This window comes from Callorhinus ursinus, unplaced genomic scaffold, assembly GCF_003265705.2.
Source record: "Callorhinus ursinus isolate GAN/ISIS: 27379988/994484 unplaced genomic scaffold, GSC_fseal_2.0 scaffold75, whole genome shotgun sequence".
NCBI classification, from domain to species: domain Eukaryota; kingdom Metazoa; phylum Chordata; class Mammalia; order Carnivora; family Otariidae; genus Callorhinus; species Callorhinus ursinus.
The window spans coordinates 2,369,563-2,389,213 of NW_027397137.1; the positions used below are offsets into that span (position 1 = coordinate 2,369,563).

The following is a 19,651-nucleotide window of genomic DNA, read 5'->3' on the forward strand; positions in this document are numbered from 1 at the left end:
AACAGAAAGGTGGATTTTAGAAATTCATCCGGGCTTTTAGCAGCAAGGCTGTGGCTCCACTAAAGGAAATGAGGTCACCCCGGGTGCACTCTGCACCCCAGACTGAAGCTCCGGGCCACTAAAGGGGACCCGCCCACCTGCCCTATCCGTATATGGTGACACCCTTTCGGGACTGCAGCATGATCATTCTGAGAACGGCACCATGATATATATTTGTCCTGCATTTTTATGCAAGTTTCCCCGTGATTTTATGGGCACTGTCTGAGCCAACGCTGCTCACCATGACCTCTTGTCTTCCACCAGTGGAAACAATTGTTCTCTATCCCACCCAGCAATTCTTGCAGCACATACCCGGTAAGGACAAGACAAGTTGCCAGCCAATATCTTGGGCTTAATAAATACACCCAACCTGAGTTTATTCTCATCATGCACAATTTCCACTTCCTGGTGTTTGCCAGGTTCAGAGAACGTCACGGGATGGCCTTTCCCTGGCCAATTTAGAAATCCATCTGCTGCTAGCAGCTCTCATGCACTTTGATCACCCAGGCTGGAAGTGCGTCAAGGTAGAAGCAGGTTTCCCAAGGAACAAGGAAGCGTGCTAATTGTAATCAGAGTGAAAACAGCAGTTGAGCGCGGAACCACGGCACAGCCTGGGGATGAAGGGCTTATGGCGAAGGAGAGAAAAAACTGCTTTTCCTTTGGAAGGGAAGGGGGGAGCTTTGTGGGGTGTGGCTGAAGTTTCTCCAAATGGAGGTTATCAGAGGGGTTGATATTAAGTATGGAAGTTAGAGACCTCCTTCAAGGTCAGGGTGAAGTAGTTTGGGGGCTAAAAAATTAGACCCATCTCTAGAGGGCAGCTGGGAGATGTTTCCTCATATTATTAACTCACTGGAGTTGACATCTTAGACTCTTGAGGGTCCTGACGCATCCTCTGCAGTCTCCTCCAAGGCTCTAAGTGGCCCTATGGTGCCAGATCCCTCCCCTCCCCAGGAACGTTCCAGAAACAGAGTGACATTTATACTTCTGTGATAAACTGCTTGTTGCCACATAAATATTCTTTTCTTTAAGATTTTATTTATGAGAGAGAGAGTGAGCGAGAGAGAGAGAGAGCGCGCAAGCCAGGGTGGGGGAGAGGCAGAGGGAGAAGCAGACTCCCTGCTGAGCAGGGAGCCCAACTCGGGACTCGATCCCAGGACCCTGAGATCATGACCTGAGCTGAAGGCAGACATTTAACTGACTGAGCAACGCAGGCACCCCCATAAATATTCTTAATAGTTTAGATTTTCTGAGCAGTCTTCTAGAAAAGATGGAGTAGCACCTTTGATGTTCAGACCCTATTTTCCTCTTGGGAAACTCAAAGAGACCTGGGTACTGAGACTGGCCTGTTGTGTTGCATCCACTGAGCAAAGGAAGTGAGTCCCCCGCAACACCCACCCCAGCACAGGGTGAGCATTACCAGCACTGATGTCATCATAGCAAGACCCCGCAAAGAGCCCCAAATCCTAGGCCAGCTCCCATTCAAGCACACTCAGGCCATCTTGTGTTCAGTTCCAGAGAACCCTGAGCTCTTCCCCAAGTCAAACCAAGGAACATCCTCTAAATTACATCCTCCTAAAAATAAAAAGAGGTATTACATAACTGGTCTTCATTGTCCTGGTATACAAGAAGTCGCCTTTCACATTTTTTAAGAGTCTTTTCCCTCAATTTTTTGTTTCTCCTCACATTTATTGACACGAAAACCAAACTTGGGATCATTTCTGAACACTTTTCAACATTTTTTCCTCTATTGGCACATGTGGGTCACAGTGCAGGGCAGCACACTGGGGCTCACAACTCCACGCCATGGTAGCTGGTGGACTCACCTGCAAGCATCCGTGCCCCCCGAGGTCTGGGGCCCAGGAAAAGGGGGGTGGTTGTGTACCAACGTAGAGACTTGCCCATAAGTAGTCCTTGAGTTTTCTCCGTGAAATTATAGTGTAATACCATCCGAATCACTGGTGTGGCCACCCAAGGTCATGCAGCCCTCTGCCACTGTCTCAGAGGAGGAAGAAAGCCAGCATTCACCACCTACAATTGGCCAGACACTGCTCTAAACCTCTTTAGATGCACAAACCCACGGCAACCCTATGGAAGACAGATGTTATCACCATCCCCACTTTCCAGACGAGAAAATGGAGGCACAAAACAGGGAAGCTGCCGGAACCATACAGCTGGTATGAGGAGGAACAGAGCTTCCAACCTGGAGATATTTATAGCCCAAGAAGAAAACCTTTTAGCAGTTCCTAAGCAAAAGCAAAAACATGTTGAGGGCATAAGGAGAGTGTGAAAAATAAGAGGACAAAAGTTGCCAAGTTGAGGAGCACATGAGGATCTAGGGAGTCATTTCTTCCGGAAACCCACAGAAAGATTTAGAACATCTAGAAAGAAAAAAAGCAGCCATGGAAGGCAAGGGGGCGGGTTGGAAAGTGTCGAGGGGCATAAGGCAGCTTGAGAGTGGGCATGGGCATGAACATGACATATGCTCCCGGGCACTCCAGCCTCAGATGCACCTGCTGGGGGCTGCAGAGCATCAGTGGTAAATGGGGCTAGACAGAGAGGTTTAGGCTCCATGCAGTAGGAAAAGGGGCTGGCTAGGTGTGCTGAGTGCAGGAGGGACAAACAGGCTGCATAAGGAAATGAGCCTTCAGTACAAGGACCACACAGCTCATTCCCCAGGTGTCCTCTTTGAGCGGGCACTGGGCTGGATGTCCTCCAAGGGCTTCAGTCATGTTCAGGCTGCTGAGATGGAGGGAACCAGATGCAGGGGGGTAGCACAGGGAATGGAAAAGCATGAAGGTCATCTCAAAGAGCACTGTGCCTTTTGGAGCTTTTCTTAAATGCAGAGTTTTGAAAGCAGAACTTCTTGAAAATGCGTATCGTGTGTGCCACTGCCTAAGACTGTGAGCAAGCTATCTCTTGGCACCTGCACCAGGTGAGACAGGGCAAACACTTGACCCCATCTCTGCATGGCACACTTGCACAGTCAGTGGAAACGAACACCAGAACCTGATCAGTCTGCCTTCTCTGTCCCTCGGCGCATGGCTTGTTTCCACCTAAACTTCACCTCAATAAATCAAGCACAAGCCAAAGGAGGTATGAAGATATCATAGGGAACCCTGAACAATACATTGTTTACTCTCAATTACTGGACGCAAAACTCTGAAAACCATCTGTCTGATTTGTGATGCTTCTGTTACTGTCTCAAGAACTGTTTTTGATTTGGAAAGGCATTCCAAGTGGGTACACGGGGAATCCACCTATAATAGTCAGGTAATTTAATTTTACACGCATGTTTTATGCCCAGGGAAAATGCACATGTTACACACAGTGGAGAGGGGGAAAAATCGGTAGACTGGAGTTTAGGATGTCATCTTTATGTGAGTGTTCTTTATTATTTTGTAAACTGTGACCCTGTCCATAGGAAAGAGGCCATGAAAAATAGTCATTTTTGCTACACGTACAGATAACAGCAAAATAAGATGGACAGGAATTGATACAGATTTTTCATAATAAGGATTGATATACAATGTCCTGCTGTGTCAACAGCAAATTTGATTCCAAGTTTTTGTTACTAAGTGTTTTGTGAGTAAAAGATGAAAAAGCAATTCTGTGATCACAGCCTCTGTCTCTCCTTTGTGCTAACGGTGTCTCAGACCCCGTCCTACACCTTCAGCTGCTCCCGGCTCCCCAGGGAGCTCAGGCAGTTTTCAGAGGTGCCCTAACCCTCCCACTGAAAGAGCCCCATCCATCCCAGTGTCTCTGTTGCCACACCCCTGGCACCTGGTACCTCTCTGCAGCAAGTGAAGGTGACGTCCCCCTCAGGCTGCGGACAACAGGTAGGCATCTTGTGTGCTGTGCAACGTGGTACCCCTTGGGGGTGTCTCCTGCCACGCAAAGCGGTTGCCACTTATCACACAACAGGATTTAGATAAAGAAGCAATTATTGGCATGGTCAAAGCTGTGGTAACCAGGCATGGAGCCAGGGCACCCATCTTCCAGCTGAGTTAGCAGCTACTAGCTCCTCAACTTCACCCAGATGCCCCTCACCCGAGAAAAGTGTCTCCACCACATGAGAACCAGCACCCCCTGGGGACGCCCCCACTCCTCCCTGGCAGCCCATGGTCCATACCAGGCTGACCTGGGGTTCAAGAGGTTGGCCCCCCTGCCACTGCCAAACAAATGTAGCGGACACTTTGCACTCAGGGGCCCCCCAGGAGGTCAGGCTGGGTCCAGCTGGAACCGCACCCCAGACACACCTGCTCCTTGCGCTGCCCTTCCTCAACAATCCTTCAACAACCTGCACAAGAAACCCCTTCTCAGTTTCTGCTTCTTGGAAACCAACAGTATCAGGTCCCTGCGGCAGCTGTAACAAATCCCCACAAACGGAGTGGCTTAAAATACCTGGAATTTATTATCTCATATTTGTGGAGGCCAGAAGTCTGAAACTGAGGTGCAGGTGGAGCTGGGTCTTTGGAAGCTCTGAGGAAGGAATCATCCCATGCCTTTCCTCGCTTCTGGTTCTGTCTGCAATCCTTGGTACACCCCGGCTTATCGATGTGTCAGTCCAATAGCTGCCCCCACCTTCTCATGGCCTTCTCCCTGTGTCTCCGTCTAAATGCCCCCCTACTTTCTCTTCTAATGACACCTGTTACTGAATTTAGAGGCCACCCAAGATCCAACATGATTTCCTTTCTAAATCATCACTCAATCTGGAGACCTTATTTTCAAGTAAAGTCACAACCTGAGGTTCCAGGTGAACATGAATTTGGGGGGACACTTTTCAACTCATTTCACCCAGCTAAGACAACTGAGCAAAGTGCCTACAAGCCAGGGTCAGCAAGAGAAGGCACGGGTCCCCTGATCTTTGCTCCAACCCCACAGCAAGTCACACAGGGCCAGGACACTGTGATGGACATGCGGTGTGTCTGTGACTTTCAGGGGTACTCCCCTCCGCTATGCTGTTCTCCCTGACAAGGCAAGAGTGACTGCAATCTTGTAAGCAAAGGAAAAGTCAGGCTACTGGGCCACAGGCAGTGTGGGTTTCCAGCATCATCTAGGAGCTGAGTTCAGGTGCACCCCCAGTAGGAAGGAAGCCACTGGTCCTAGGGGAAGCTGAAACTGGTTTGAGCGCCCCCATCATGGGCAACTGAGGGAAAACATCAGCAGAGACACTGTCCAGAACACACGAGAGAGATCCCAGAGCTCCTTCAGTCACCTGTGGTTTTTCCACCACCTCCTATAAGGATAGTCAGCTTTGCCGTGTGACCCATCTTTTCTTTCTGCAAGTCTAATATAAAATACAAAGGCAAAGAGCACCAAAGCGATGAAGAGGAAGAACAAGCATACTTCCCAGCAGGCAGTGAAATAAGAGACACACAGATGAAAGCAGCTCCTCCCAGAACCTCCCTGAGGTTAATGGTGGGAACCAGAGTGAAGACCCATGAATTGCATACCGCTGTCGACATGAGTCAGTCTTGTGCCAGTGCATGATAATGAACCAACAGAGTACCCCACAGAGCCAGGAAGATATGCGACACTATATTAAGAACCTTAGGCATAAATAAAGCATCTTTACACCTAAGCCACATGGATCATTACTTAGTCTCGCTTGTTTCTCCGACGAGTCTCAGATTCGGTTTAGTTGACACCTTGTCATGATCACTCAATGAGTTCAACTTGGATCTCCTAAATAGCTTCGAAAAACAGGCTGAGATATACCATCCAAAGTCCCTCACTGCTTGCTATCAGCTGACTCAACAGAGACTACGGAAGAAGCTGGTAAGCAAAGTCAGATATAATTACTATCCTTACAGCACTTATGTGGGTGAGACAGATTTGACCAAATGACCACTGAAACGGAAGCAAAATTACACTTTTGATAAGTGCCGCAAAGGATCTATGATGCTAGGAGGCTATTTACAATGGCAATTTTATCTATTTGGGGGTTAGAGGAGAGGGTCAGGGGCTGAGAGGGCCTGAGGGAGAAGACCCTACAGACAGAGAGAATGGGATGTGTGCAGATCCCTGAGAGGCCAGAGGAAGCCAAAAGAGTACTGAAATCAAGACAGAGCATGATTTCAGATGAGGCGGAGAGAGCAACTTAGAACCTTGGAGACCAAGGCAAGGATCCTATTCTTTGTTCTATGGGCAACTAGCATGCTTTCTGCAGGGGGTTAATATGATGAGAATGCTCCTTCAAAAACAAGCAGACTGGGCTATGTTTCATGGAGGACAGTAGCTTAGTCTCTTAACTCTAGGAAACAAACTTTTAAGGGTTGCTGGAGGGGAGGGGTTTGGGGGATGGGGTAACTGGGTGATGGGTATTAAGAAGGGCACATGATGTAATGAACACTGGGTGTTATATGTAAGTGATGAATCACTGAACTCTGCCTCTGAAACTAATGATACACTATGTTAATTAATTGAATCAAAAAAATAAAATTAAAAAATAAATTAAATAAATAAACACATAGAAATAGAAAACATAAATCCTAAACAAGCAGAGAAAAAAAGAAAAGAAAAATTCATTACACAAAGAAAGACAGGAGAAAGTCTGGATATGATAAAGTAAAAAAAAAATAAGTAAGGTAGGAAAAGAAGTTCAATATGCAGATCATGACAACGAATGGGACAAAGCTAGAGTGCACAGTCCTCTCTAGAAGGGCCCAGGAGACATGGGACAGCAAACCAATGGTTTCCAGTACACCAGACTTTAACTTTTTAACCAAGGTCATTTTGATAAAAACATGTTGTAAAGGGGAAGAAAATATTCTTGGCTTAAGTATGAAAAAAAGGGAATGGAGAGATGCCAGGCTGGATATCAGGATGTCATAATGGAGCCTACGTGAGTGATGACAGACACATTTAGAGTCAGCTTTTCCAGGACATCCTCAACTGTGTCCATGGAACAAATTCTGAGGAAAAGAAATTGAGGTCAAAAAGTTTATCACTTTCAATAGGTAATGTTCAAGGTTCTCTCCAGGAAGTCTGCCCCCTTCGGTGCTACCACATTATTTGTAAACAGTCTCATTAAATTCCTATTGCATAGGAACCAAGTGCAGGCACTGTTCTAGATCGCAAAAGGGAATGACACAGACAAAATCCCTGTCCTGGTGGATCTATCATTCCACGCCAGGAGGGGAAGAAGGCAAATCACATGAAAATTAAATCAAGAAATAACCATTTCAGGGCGCCTGGGTGGCTCAGTCGTTAAGTGTCTGCCTTCGGCTCAGGTCATGATCCCAGGGTGCTGGGATCGAGTCCCACATTGGGCTCCCTGCTCGACAGGAAGCCTGCTTCTCCCTCTCCCAATCCCCCTGCTTGTGTTCCTGCTCTCGCTGTGTCTCTGTCAAATAAATAAATAAAATCTTAAAAAAAAAAAAAAAGAAAGAACCATTTCAGACAACAAAATGCTATGGGGAAAATAAAATAGGTGAGCGGATGGGCAGGGACTTCAGAATCTAAGTCAGTGAAGGTCTCCTAAACCAGTACTTAAATGACTCAGAAGAAGAGCATCCCTACTAGGACTTGAGTGACCCAGAAGAAGAGCCTCCCTACCAGACTTGAGTGACCCAGAAGAAGAGCCTCCCTGGCAGAGGGAGGGCAGTGAGTAGGCTGTGAAGCAAAACTCCCAGGGCACAATCCGGGGACAGAGAAATGCCCATGTGGCCAGTGTATGATGAGTGATAGGCTGAGTGAGCTCTTTCCAAAGAGATGACTAAGATTTACATGCACCCCCATGTCTGTGGGGAAGGGAGGAGCAACAAAGACACAAATGAGCATGTCAAACCCGTAGGTGTGTCTTCCTTCCCAGGAGGCAGGGATCTCACCTTTAGTAAGTGTTATTATGTGCTCTGAACTTCATATACACCATCTCTTAGATTATGACAACAAACAGCAGATGTGGACAAGCATCAGGTCCATGCTTCTATATTAGGAAGCAGAGTCTGAGCAAGACAAGTCACACAGCTTCCAAGAAGCAGAATCCAGCTTTAAACCAACATTGCCCTGACTTCCAACATTCATGTGTTTGCCACCATGAGCCAAGGGACATCAACTTGCACAGTGACATTGGGATGAGGCTTTAGAAACCAAAAAGCAACCTCTCAAGCAAGCATGTAAAACCCATAAAGGGGAAATGGTTTTCATGACTTAAATTGACCATAGGATTTTCTGAGCCACCTACTTCCAAATTATATGTATGTCATTTATTATACATCTTACCTATAAACTAAAAATAATTATTAGGAGAAACTAGAGAGCAGAGAAAATTTAGTATGGCAGCATCCTATGGTGAATTAGCCATTACAGGTAAGAATTAAATTTTAATTAATTAATCACAGCTACATCTACACTCAAACTAGAAATTTTTGTGTCTGCCAGTCTTGCTACCTCATGTAATAATAAACGATGATTCTAAGAATTACCAACTCATCTTTAAATTGAGAGTGATAATACTTGTAGGGACTATTTCACAGTAAGTTTTTCAAGAGGAAATGGGGCTTATAAAAGCACTTTGGGGTTGCTCTGGGATTCACAAGCCAAAAGTGGGTGATTGCAATTACTTTGGAATGTTTTCAAATGAGCTGGAAGAGGAAAGCTAGCAGAGACCACTGGTGCACAAGAGTCTGGAGGATCCTCACACAACACAGGGGCCATAATTATTTGAAAAGAAGACTCGAGAAAACATTCGAAAGGAAACTCCAACCAACTATGGGTATGTGATATCAGGTTGTGCAAGGGTTTCCATTTTGAATGCAGGGTTGACTCCTCTCAGAGATCACATTAAAGGAATAATGTTTCCATAATTAAACAGAGGAAAAAGTTCAACAAAAATCTGGACCCATCATTCACTAGAATTAGCAAATTTCAGTGAAAAGAAATTTCCTGAGCCCTTGTCTTTGGCTGTAGGAGGTGGTTTTGAATTTTAGACTTTGCAGGATCACAGAAGCACAGCTGGAGAGAATTCTGGACAGACCAAATAGAGGCAGAGCCTCGATGGGACACATACTACCTTCCCTTATCAACACTGGGACATACTCCCCAGAAGCTATCCCAGGGTCAGTATCACCCTCAACATGCATGGATGAACTCAAAACCTGTTACTAGCAGCCATTAAAATGTATTCATTCATGTTTTTGAAAGTGATGATTTACTTTTTTAATGCTCATAAGTAAAACATTTTTTGAAGTATGGAAAGGTATAAATTAAGAGCAAAAATTTACCTTTACAAACTCCCCACCTCAAGTATAAAGGAGAAAACCATGGGTAATATTTTCCTATGAATTCTTCCAGATCAGAAGTATATACGTATGTTAAAAGTACATAATACGTATGTACTTTTGAAATACACAAATAAAATTAAAATATGCATGTTATTATAACAGTACCTCACATTTTTGTCACTTGATAATCTACTGTTTTATATCAGTGCACATAGGTCTACCTCATTCCATTAATTTTTTTTTCTTTTCTTAACCTTTTTTTTAAAACCAGCCTATGTTGACTATATCTTTCTGGAACAGAATCAGAAGAAAGTTGCATCACACTCTAAAGCCATTAGCATGTGTGAGATTGTGAAAATACTAAAGATGGAAAAGAATCCTGTTTGGTTATATTATTTATATTAAGACCTCTTTTCAATATATTAAATATAACACAGATTTAAAGAGCCAGAAAGAACCTTCAAAAGTTATTTACAACAGTCATCTCTTTAAGTAGGACTCAAATTATCTCAAGCAAATAAATTAGCATCCTAATTTGAAAATAGCTCCTGAAAACATTTTATAGCATCACCTCCCATTAAGCAGTCTGAAAAATTTTTATGTCTAACTCAGAACCCTTTCAATACAATATTAACATACAGTAAACTTTGTTACCCAGATGACAGGGTGTAGATTTACCTAGGACAGTGGGGCCCTAGCAAGTACTCAACTCCAAGTCTCTACTGGAGGAAGTAGGAAAGTAAAGGGCTCAGAGCCCTACCCATTTGGCTCCAGTGGCTCCAAACGCCCCAGCCCCCTGGCTTTCCCCAGGGACCTAGCCCCAAAGCTTGTCTCTCTCTACATAACCAACAGATGACTATCTTTGTTTTCACTCTGACTTGAGTTTCTCTATAACTTTTTTCTCCCCCAACCTCCCTCCGCTCAATTATCCCAGTAATCAAGAACTGATTTATACTTCCAGGGAGAATGAATACCTAGAATATTTTTTAAATCCTAAAAATGTTACCTATAAATGAAAAAAAGAAAATCCTAAATTTTCTAAGTGTATGGGTACTTTTTCTAAAAGAAGTATATTGGAAAGTCTTTTTTTTTTTTTTTTCATGTAGTCATGGACAATTTCAAAGTATATTCCCTTTTTTTACAGTACAGTACTTTTTTTACAATAAAGACTCCCTGAGGTCAGAGGCTAATTTTGTTTTAGTTTTTATACCTGACATACTCCATTGAACTATTACTGTGATATAACCTATGAGGGAATTAAAAATGTTAGCTGTGTTTAACTGAAGCAATGGAGGCTCGATAAAGTTGTGCCTTCCATGATTTTTGCACTCCTCTTCTTCATCGAAGTCTAGACCCTGATGAGCAATCTCAGTAGTGCTGTTCTCCTGAAAGAGATTGTTCTCCAAATCAGAAACTCTGGTGGCCTCAGTTGTGACTTTTACTTTCATGCTATGAAAGCCAGTGGAGACCAATCCCACTTGCAGGTTTACAGGCTCCCCCTCGAACAGCAGGAAGTGTGTCAGTTTACCCCTTCTTTTAAAACCAGGGGGTTGGTAATCATGTGGAGTCACCACATCATAGTAGTGGAGTTTCACAGTAAGTATAACATCATTAGGAAGGGGTCCAAGGTTCTGCATCAGTATATATAATTTATGGATCAGTAGAACACTGGCTTATTTAATATCTTCACTGTTTGTCCCACTTTCGAAGCTTGTACTACTGCTTTCAAAATCCATAGTGGCTCCTTCTTTTGTGTATTTGAATTTGAACTGGTATATCTCAGTCACTTTCTCTGGTTCCTTGGGATTTGTATAAAGGTATCTCTTTTCCAAAGCATCAAAACAACCTTGGATCCATTTGATAATATGCAGTGACCCAGGACATTTTCTATCTTCTCGAAGGATTTTTAAACTGAGGTCATCCAAATGGCGTTCTCCGTAAGAGCTCTCTGGAAACAGGCCTCTTAGAGATGTCATACGCGAGATAGAAGTAGCAAAAAGTTTCTTCACCATTATCAATGACTCATGCTCATTAGTGATTTGGGATGGAAAAATGGTTTCCTTAGATGCTTTGTGAATTCTGATAGAGTGAGAGAGCTGAGCAGTGGCCACTGTAGTAATGTATCAGGATTCTTTTAACAGGTCAAACCTCAGCTCGTCGACGCCTCTCCCAGCAGGGTCATTCCATTAATTTTAATGGCAGTATATTTTAGTTTATCATATTGTTGCTTCCCGTTTTTATTGTGACCAATATTGCTACATGAATATGTTGTACACGTCTCTTGTGTGAGAAGATCACAGGTTATTCCAGGCAGAGAGCATGTTGTGTGCTTCCATTTTCCACTGCAGGGCCTGTCTCCATATCCATGTTAATGCAATGGCAAATTTCCATTTTTACCCATCTGGTAAATAAACGATGGCATGGTGTTGACTTAATTTGCAATTCTTTAACCATGAGAGTTAGTCCATTTTCATGTCTTTACTGGACGTTCAGATTTCATTTGGGGTTATCTGCCCATTCATATCTTTGCTCATTTTTCTATTGGGTTAATCATAATTACCTTATTCATTTTAAGCATTCCTTAGAAGAAAGTTAGTTCTTTGTTATATCTCTTTTTTATCATTACAAATATTTTCCCAGAATTCCATGTGTATATGGATTTTATAGCATTTACTTCATTGTAGGCAGTCTTTGGGTGTTTTGTCATGCCTAGAAAGGTTCTTCCCATTCCACGATTATTTTTTTTATTCAAACATATTTTTCTAGCACCTTTTTGGTTCACATTCATATATAAATATTTATTTCATTTATGACTGATTTGGGTATAAGAATTGAGGTATAGATTCAGCTTTATTTTTTATCCTAAATAATAACAGTTTTATTCACTGAAGAACCATCTTTCCCTCCCTGATTTGAGCCACATTTGTCGTAGAGTAAGCCCCACACATAACTGGACCTACTTCCAGACTTGTTTCCCTTCTATTCAACTGCCTCTGCATCTAAGACAAGCTGAATAACAGGCACCAGTCCCGCAATACCCACCTCATTCTTCTTTTACAAAACTCTCCTGCCTTCTCCCCAAAGGACTAGATGCTGGTTCAAATCCCAACTCTTCCACTTACGGGCTATGCTTCTACTCAAGTGCAAGTTCCTAAAGCTCTCTTTCCCCTACTGTTCTCATCTATAAAGTATTAACGTGCACAGAACCTGTTACATCAGATTCTTTGGGGGAGGGAATGATTTAAAGCCATGAGCACAGAGCAGGGGTCATAAGCCCTCAATCCCTGTGACAGTCATCATCACTATTATTTTTTCTGTCTATGGACGGATGGTGCTTTCTCATGTGCATTTTCCTTTTGGTAATTTAGTTTTATAGGTAGTGTTAGTCCTTCTAGTGGTTATAATACTAAATGTTCACTACCTTGTTTGGTGGCTGCAAGCAGTGTCCATCTGCTCCCACTTCCCTACCTTTCCTCATTCTTCCTTATCCCCAGTGTAATACACATTAGTCCACATTTTCATGTTTAATAACATTGAAATTCTATAACTATAACTCTGCGGCGTGTAGCCTTAAAAACTCAACAGCACTCCTTTTGCCACTGCTCCTCCATTCCTGAATTATTTTGGAGGCTAGCTTGGTTGACTGGATTTTACCATCAGTCTGCTTCTCTCCAAATCAGGTGGAGATGTGTATGCTCTTGAGGTTTTTCAGAAAACTTTGTCTATTCTCCTTCCTTGGCCCTACTGCTCACAGGGTGAAGGCTGGGGTCAGGAGTTACTTCCTGAGTTTCCCTGCCTCCCATTACCTAGAGAGGACCCAATTCTTGAAGGTCAGACTGTCACCTCCTGCCCCATTGTCAGCTTCTGCACACATTCACCTTGCTGTGCTTTACTTAATGCGTTAAAATTTGGGTCAGGACAGGACACCTGAGTGGCTCAGTCATTAAGCGTCTGCCTTTGGCTCAGGTCATGATCCCAGGGTCCGGGGATGGAGCCTCGCATCAGGCTCCCTGCTCAGCGGGAAGCCTGCTTCTCCCTCTCCCACTCCCACTGCTTATGTTCCCTCTCCCGCTGTGTCTCTCTCTGTCAAATAAATAAATGAAATCTTTTTAAAAAAAAGTTTGGGGCAGGATGTTCTGTGACCCAGACTCCCATCTTACCTGGGATCTCATCTCCGGTTTAATTACTCTGAGTGTTAATGATATTTAACAAGCATATGTGTGTACACACAGAGTTGGAACTGAGCTCTGGCTGCATTCTTCTAATGTGTTTCTAAAAGTCTTCCCAGCCACATTCATCCAGACAAGGGATAAAGATGCCAGTCCCCTACGTGCCCAGACTCAGTGAAGTAAGTTAATGACAAAGATTCATTAGTCGTAGGGTATAAAATCCCAAAAGGTGATCCTCACAAGTCAGGAAACATTGATAGGAATCATCCTTTCTTGGAGGACTTGTCACACACTATCTATATGAACACTAGAATGTTCCAGAAAGTCTGGGCATCAAGGTGAGGCATTATGCTTACAGTTGTGAGAGTGGCCAATATTTATGTATTTCTAACTATGTGCCAGGTACTGTTCTAAGTATTTCATATACTCACTCGATAATCACAGCATCCCTATAGGGGAGTGTTATTACTGTAATTAACCTCCTTTTGTAGATGGGGTCCTGAAGCCCAGAGAGACTCAGTAACTTGCCCAAGGTCATCTAGCTCTTCAGCAATACAGTCAAGATTTGAAGTCAGGGACCTATTCTCTACCCCAATGCTGTGATGCCTCCTGAGTAATGGGGGGGGGGGGCGCATTACAAGAATGACCTCAGCACGTTCTGACTACAGCTGCCACTTGCTACCCACCTCAGGTCCAATGTGGACCCATTCATTGAATGATTGTGGAATACTGTCTAATTTGCCACAGGATCAGACTGGGAAGACTTCCAAGCCTCTTCTGTCATCCATCTGCATTTCTTATGTAAAAAGTCAGAGGCCTCAGTTTAAATTTGTATCATGCATTATTTATACCAAATGTCCACATTAACCCAATAGAGCTGAAGAAACAGCAAAATGGGAGGAGATCAAATCACCAAATTTGCTACCAACTCTCTGTGCACAGGCAAGTGATTTATCTTTCCCTGCCACCACTTGGGCTGCTTGGAGGAAAAAGACACCAACGAACAGAGTATTCTATTTTGTAATCTTTTAGATAGATGGCTTCCCTTACTTAGAAAGACTGAGCTCAGAAAATGTTCTTTAGCCTTGCAAAAAATGAAACACTGGTTTCTATCTTCACATGTTAATATTGCAGGCTGAAAGGAGAGATGCACAGCCAATTTCTTTTTCTCTCTTTAAAGGGAGATTAAGGAGCAGAGAAGAGTGCGGGGGCTGGGTGCAGAAGCAGGGAATCTGAAGCATGCCTTGAGTTTATAACAATCTGGTTTTCCTATGCATTTGCTCTTTGCTATGGAACCAGCTTCCCAGGGGTAACAAAAAGGCAGGAGTTGGTGGTAACCAATCACTACCGAATGGTTATGCCCAAGGCAGCCTGAGATGGATGACAGGGGCTAGGAGCTCAGAGTGAACAGCAAGCTGGGTAAACTATTTCTAGCACCAGGTGGCCCTTTCAGGAGTTCCACCAGGGGAGGAAATCACAACCAAAAAGTCAAGGGATTATGTCCATGATCCCAAAGAAGGAGCGACCATGTCACCTTAAAGTACAGAATGAATGTCAGATGTCCGTCTTTAGACGATGACCTTGAGAGAGAGGACTCTCCCCCGAGATGACTGCTCTGAATCTGACAGCGACAGTCCACACCAACAAGATGCAAGTTCCAGCACTCCAACTGCTCCTGCGTAGCAACAGCCCTTTCTTCTGTCTTAACACTTCAGGCAACGGAAAGCCGGACAGGTGCGGTGTCACGGACTGACTTGTGTCCTCCCAAAATGTCTATACTGAAGTCCTGACCCTTAGAACCTTAGGCTGTAACTACATTTGTAGATACAGCCTTGAAAGAGGTAATTACGGTAAAACAAAGTTCCTAGACACCTTGACCTCAGACTTCCAGCCTCCAGCACGGTGAGTCACATGAAACACAAACAATAAATTGCCAAAAACAGCTGCAATTGTAATTCAGGCCAGAGCAATGGACAGCACACATGGACGTGGGTGGTATTTTTAACGCACCACACTTACGCTTGCCTAAAAATGTCTGTCCTATGTCCACAAGCATGAAACTGTTGAGAGCAAATGATCATTACACTTTGACAATTCCTACTTTGAAGAACCTATTGCTTTCCACAGACGTCTGTTTGGGGTCACATCCCAAAGTAGCTGCCAAAACTGCTTTCCCTCTTTCTTCTCACACCCACCTTTAAAATATTGGAAAAGTCAAATTTGATTCTGTATATAATCCAATGAACATGCAGTGTTTGGGGAGGTAAGGAAAAAATTTGTTTTAAGGCAGGTTGTTTTTTTTTTATAACTTGTGCTATATTTTAGTAGAGAATATATAAAACATCTTCAGATTCATTTCTAGAAATAAGTCAATATTCATTAGCATCACCTTTGCATAAAGATATTCATTCTAGACAAGGCCATACCATGGCATCATATTGTATTAACTCCGTGCTTTTGTTTACCCTCTTAAAATACACCAGCTAGTCCTCTTGTTCCTAAAGTCTCAAAACATAGTTTCCAAATAAACTGAATGATCCCACACTAAAAAAATTTTTTAGAGGTAGAGACTAATACAATTAAAGTGGAAATCAATTTACATTAGGGCAAAGCTATTTGTTTCGAACTACAAACATCAGCTATTTCTGGTGAGGCTCAAAGCTGTCTACAGGAACCAGCATACGGAGGGACAATTCTGTGGGACACCTCGACTCCACTACCTTCCCAGTTGATTGTTTCCTGCCCTCCAGGAGTTGCGATGACATACCAGCAAGAAGGCACTCTCGCACAGAGGACTTGAGAGGGTGAAGAAACAAGGGGACCCATCTGTGCACCTCCCATGGCCTCGCCACAAAATTACTCTCATGGTCCCACCTGCTCCTGGGACTCCAGAAGTTTCCAAAATAAGAGGCAGGAATGGTCTCCCATGGCCAGCCCTCTTATCAGAAGAATATTAGTGAAGACCTTTAACTGGCAGAAAATAGAACGTGCTATCGGTAAATGATAGAGAGAATCAATGTTTTTTTGGGTTTTTTTTAATTTTTTTATTGTTATGTTAATCACCATACATTACATCGTTAGTTTTTGATGTAGTGTTCCATGATTCATTGTTTGTGCATAACACCCAGTGCTCCATGCAGAATGTGCCCTCCTTAATACCCATCACCAGGCTAACCCATCCCCCCACCGTCCACCCCTCTAAAACCCTCAGTTTGTTTTTCAGAGTCCATCATCTCTCATGGTTCGTCTGCCCCTCTGACTTACTCCGCTTCATTCTTCCTCTACTGTTATCTTCTTCTTTTTCTTTTTTCTTTAAAATATGTTGCGTTATTTGTTTCAGAAGTACAGATCTGTGGAGAATCAATGTTTTTATATGTCACCTGAATCCTACTCTCGTCTGTGCCTTTCCATTATGATCATCTAGCTTCCCCCAAACTCTTGGGTGTGGCATCTGATGAGATGTCCATGAAAAATAAGACTCAGAGTCCCTTCACTCATTCATTCATTCATTCACTCAGTCATTGACTATGTAATGATCTACCTGTGTGATGCCAAGAGAAGCAGGGAGTAGTGGAAGGGGCAAGACCGTCACATCATCCATGCCTCACCTGAACAGGACGCTAGGTGTATGTCTCCTCTGTACACACTCCCCAGTGTCTACAACTGAGAGGACACTCTGTCCCTACTGCTGATACGGGATTATTTCATCTAAAAAAAAAAACACTTAGATGGGATGAGCACTGGGTGTTATATGCGACTGATAAATCATTGAACACCACAACTGAAATTAATGATACACTGTATGTTGGCTAACTGAATTTAAATTAAAATAAATAAAAATTTTTTAAAAAACACACTTAGATTGAAACTGCAAAGACACAGTTGCCACACACCCCGGCTCTACGACCTTGCCCCTTTGAGTGAGGCCCTCGAGCCAGCGACAAAAGCATCACATGGGAGCTTCTCAGAAACACAGTCCTGAGCACCCTCTGGCCCAAATGCATCATAGTCTGTGGTCCAACCAGATCCCTGGGAGACCCATATGCACACCCATATGCAGCATTGCACTCAGATGCTTTTCCCAAAGTGCTTTCCCGGAAACTCTGCAACTAGGTGCTATGTGAACAAGTGAGATCTTTGATCAAATAATATAAGGAACCAGTGGTTAAAGCAAGTCACCAATTTCTTCACTATGGGCTTTCTCAGAGTCTTTGATGCTCATTTTAAATACGCAAGGGGAAGAAATCACTCAAGGGGGAAAAATTAGTGATTATAATAATAAGAAGAAGAATGATAACTAATATTTGTTCAGTAGTTACTATAGGCTCTGTTCGAGATAGAACGATACATATGAATATAGAGAGAGAGTCATTTTACTCTTAAAGGAACCTAAAAATTAGGTATTATTGTTCTTATTGTTCGATTTAGGAATCTGAAGCTCAGAGAGACTAAGCAAGTTTCCCAAGACAACATAACTAGCAATTCACCAACTGGGTTTAGAACCTAGCCCCACCTGATTCCAAAGCCCAAGGGCTCAAAACTTGTGGCAGTTTATATTCAATCACTTCCCCCATGCGGATGTAGTTGTTTGTTTGGTTTTTTTTCCTATTTTATAAAGATCATATAGGACTAGCCCATAAAACATAGTTTGGGAAAGTCTTTCAAGACACAACATTTTCCATAGTGTGTCAGACCCATACCCCAGGGGCAGAAGTCCCCAACAGCGTGAGGCCAGGGGACCCCCAAAGGTGATGTCCATTTTAAATGTAAGGCTTACATTCTAGCCATTGAGGGGGTCACAAAACAATGTAAGGGTTTCCTCCAGACCCAGCACACCGGTTCCATCCTGTTCAATTATCTCTGTCTTTATGGGCATGCCACACTCATATACGACTTCACTGTTATTCATCCATTCTGAACCTATATACTGAGCCCCTAGTAAGTGCCAAGACGCCATTCACTCTCACAGGAAGCTCTTCACATGTACAATCATGATCTGCTCAAACCAAAAGTAATGTGACTCATCCACGGCAGCGACTCAAGCATACTGCGATACAACATTCTATCTGTGGATAGCCTGAGGGAGCGGAAGGATCAGAATTCAAGGTCAGACCCAGAAGATATGGGGAAAAACAGGCTATGATCTTCATCTTCTCCACTGTACCCTCAATTTTATTTTTTTTAAGATTTTATTTATTTACTTGCCAGGAGAGAGAGAGTGCGCGCACGCACAGGCAGGGGGATCAGCAGGCAGAGACAGAAGCAGGCTCCCCGCTTAGCAAGGAGCCTGATGTAGGACTTGATCCCAGGACCCTGGGATCGTGACCCAAGCCCCCCCAATTTTATACTGAGGAAATCAGTATTAAATGATCATTAACAGCAAAACTCAAGTAGGTTTAAAAGAAGCCACAGAAAAATGGACACCATTGTTCATAAACAGGAGTGAAGATGCCCTCGGCCGGCCGGCAGAGTCGACCCAGAGTGAAGGATTTGGTCTGCTCTACAGAAAGCTGACTCTCCCTCTGCGTGTAACACCAAGCAAGCTGACACCAGAATCAAAAATTCAGGCAATGGGCACGTGACACTGCCTATTCCTATGTGTTTGTAAATAAACTTGGTTCCCCTTTGGTGTGGGGGATGAAGAACTTTCATTTCATGGTTTTGCTGGAGGCCATTCTGTGTCTTGGGAGTCCCAGGCAAAACAGAAGCCTAAGCGTGGCCTTAGAAACCCAGCACAACTCTTACCCACGTCAGCCCACTCCTGCTTCATTCTGAATTGGGATCACTGGTTCTGGTCTCCAAATTCCCTGCCCTAGAGCTCATTGAATTAAGTGATTTCTGCCTAAAGCTATTTTTAGCCACTTTCTCCAAAGTGCAGTGTCCTATAAATTCAGCGATTTGGACACACACAATACATCCAACTCCCTAAAGAAGATTGTGTGTGGATTTTGTTTTCATACCAGAATCCCATTACTGTAAAAACATACAGAGGGGAATCTATGATGATTTAAATCTAAAGCAATAATCCAACTTTTATTTTAAGGCAGATTATTGAAGAAGGCGTAAGTAATCGATCAAAAAGATTAATTTAGCAACATCTCTTTTTTACCCGATTTTATGGTGTAATGTAACAATACAACCACCCCATAGTTTTAGATTTTACCATTAAAAGAATTGTTTTCTACTCAGCAATCAGAATCTAGGTCCAGAATTTCCACT

General features: G+C 43.3%; 2 protein-coding genes across 2 annotated transcripts in view; both read right to left on the reverse strand.

The window, feature by feature from the left end:
• DSCAM (DS cell adhesion molecule) overlaps positions 1–19,651 on the reverse strand; it is an 822,687-nt gene that overhangs the window by 742,285 nt on the left and 60,751 nt on the right. The gene's annotated exons all lie outside the window — the stretch shown is intronic.
• Positions 10,421–19,651, reverse strand: part of LOC112816740 (HORMA domain-containing protein 2-like) — a 38,472-nt gene continuing 29,241 nt past the window's right edge. Inside the window, 1 exon segment of the mRNA XM_073887027.1 lies at positions 10,421–11,373. Within this exon segment, the coding sequence (XP_073743128.1) occupies positions 10,421–11,373 (953 nt within the window).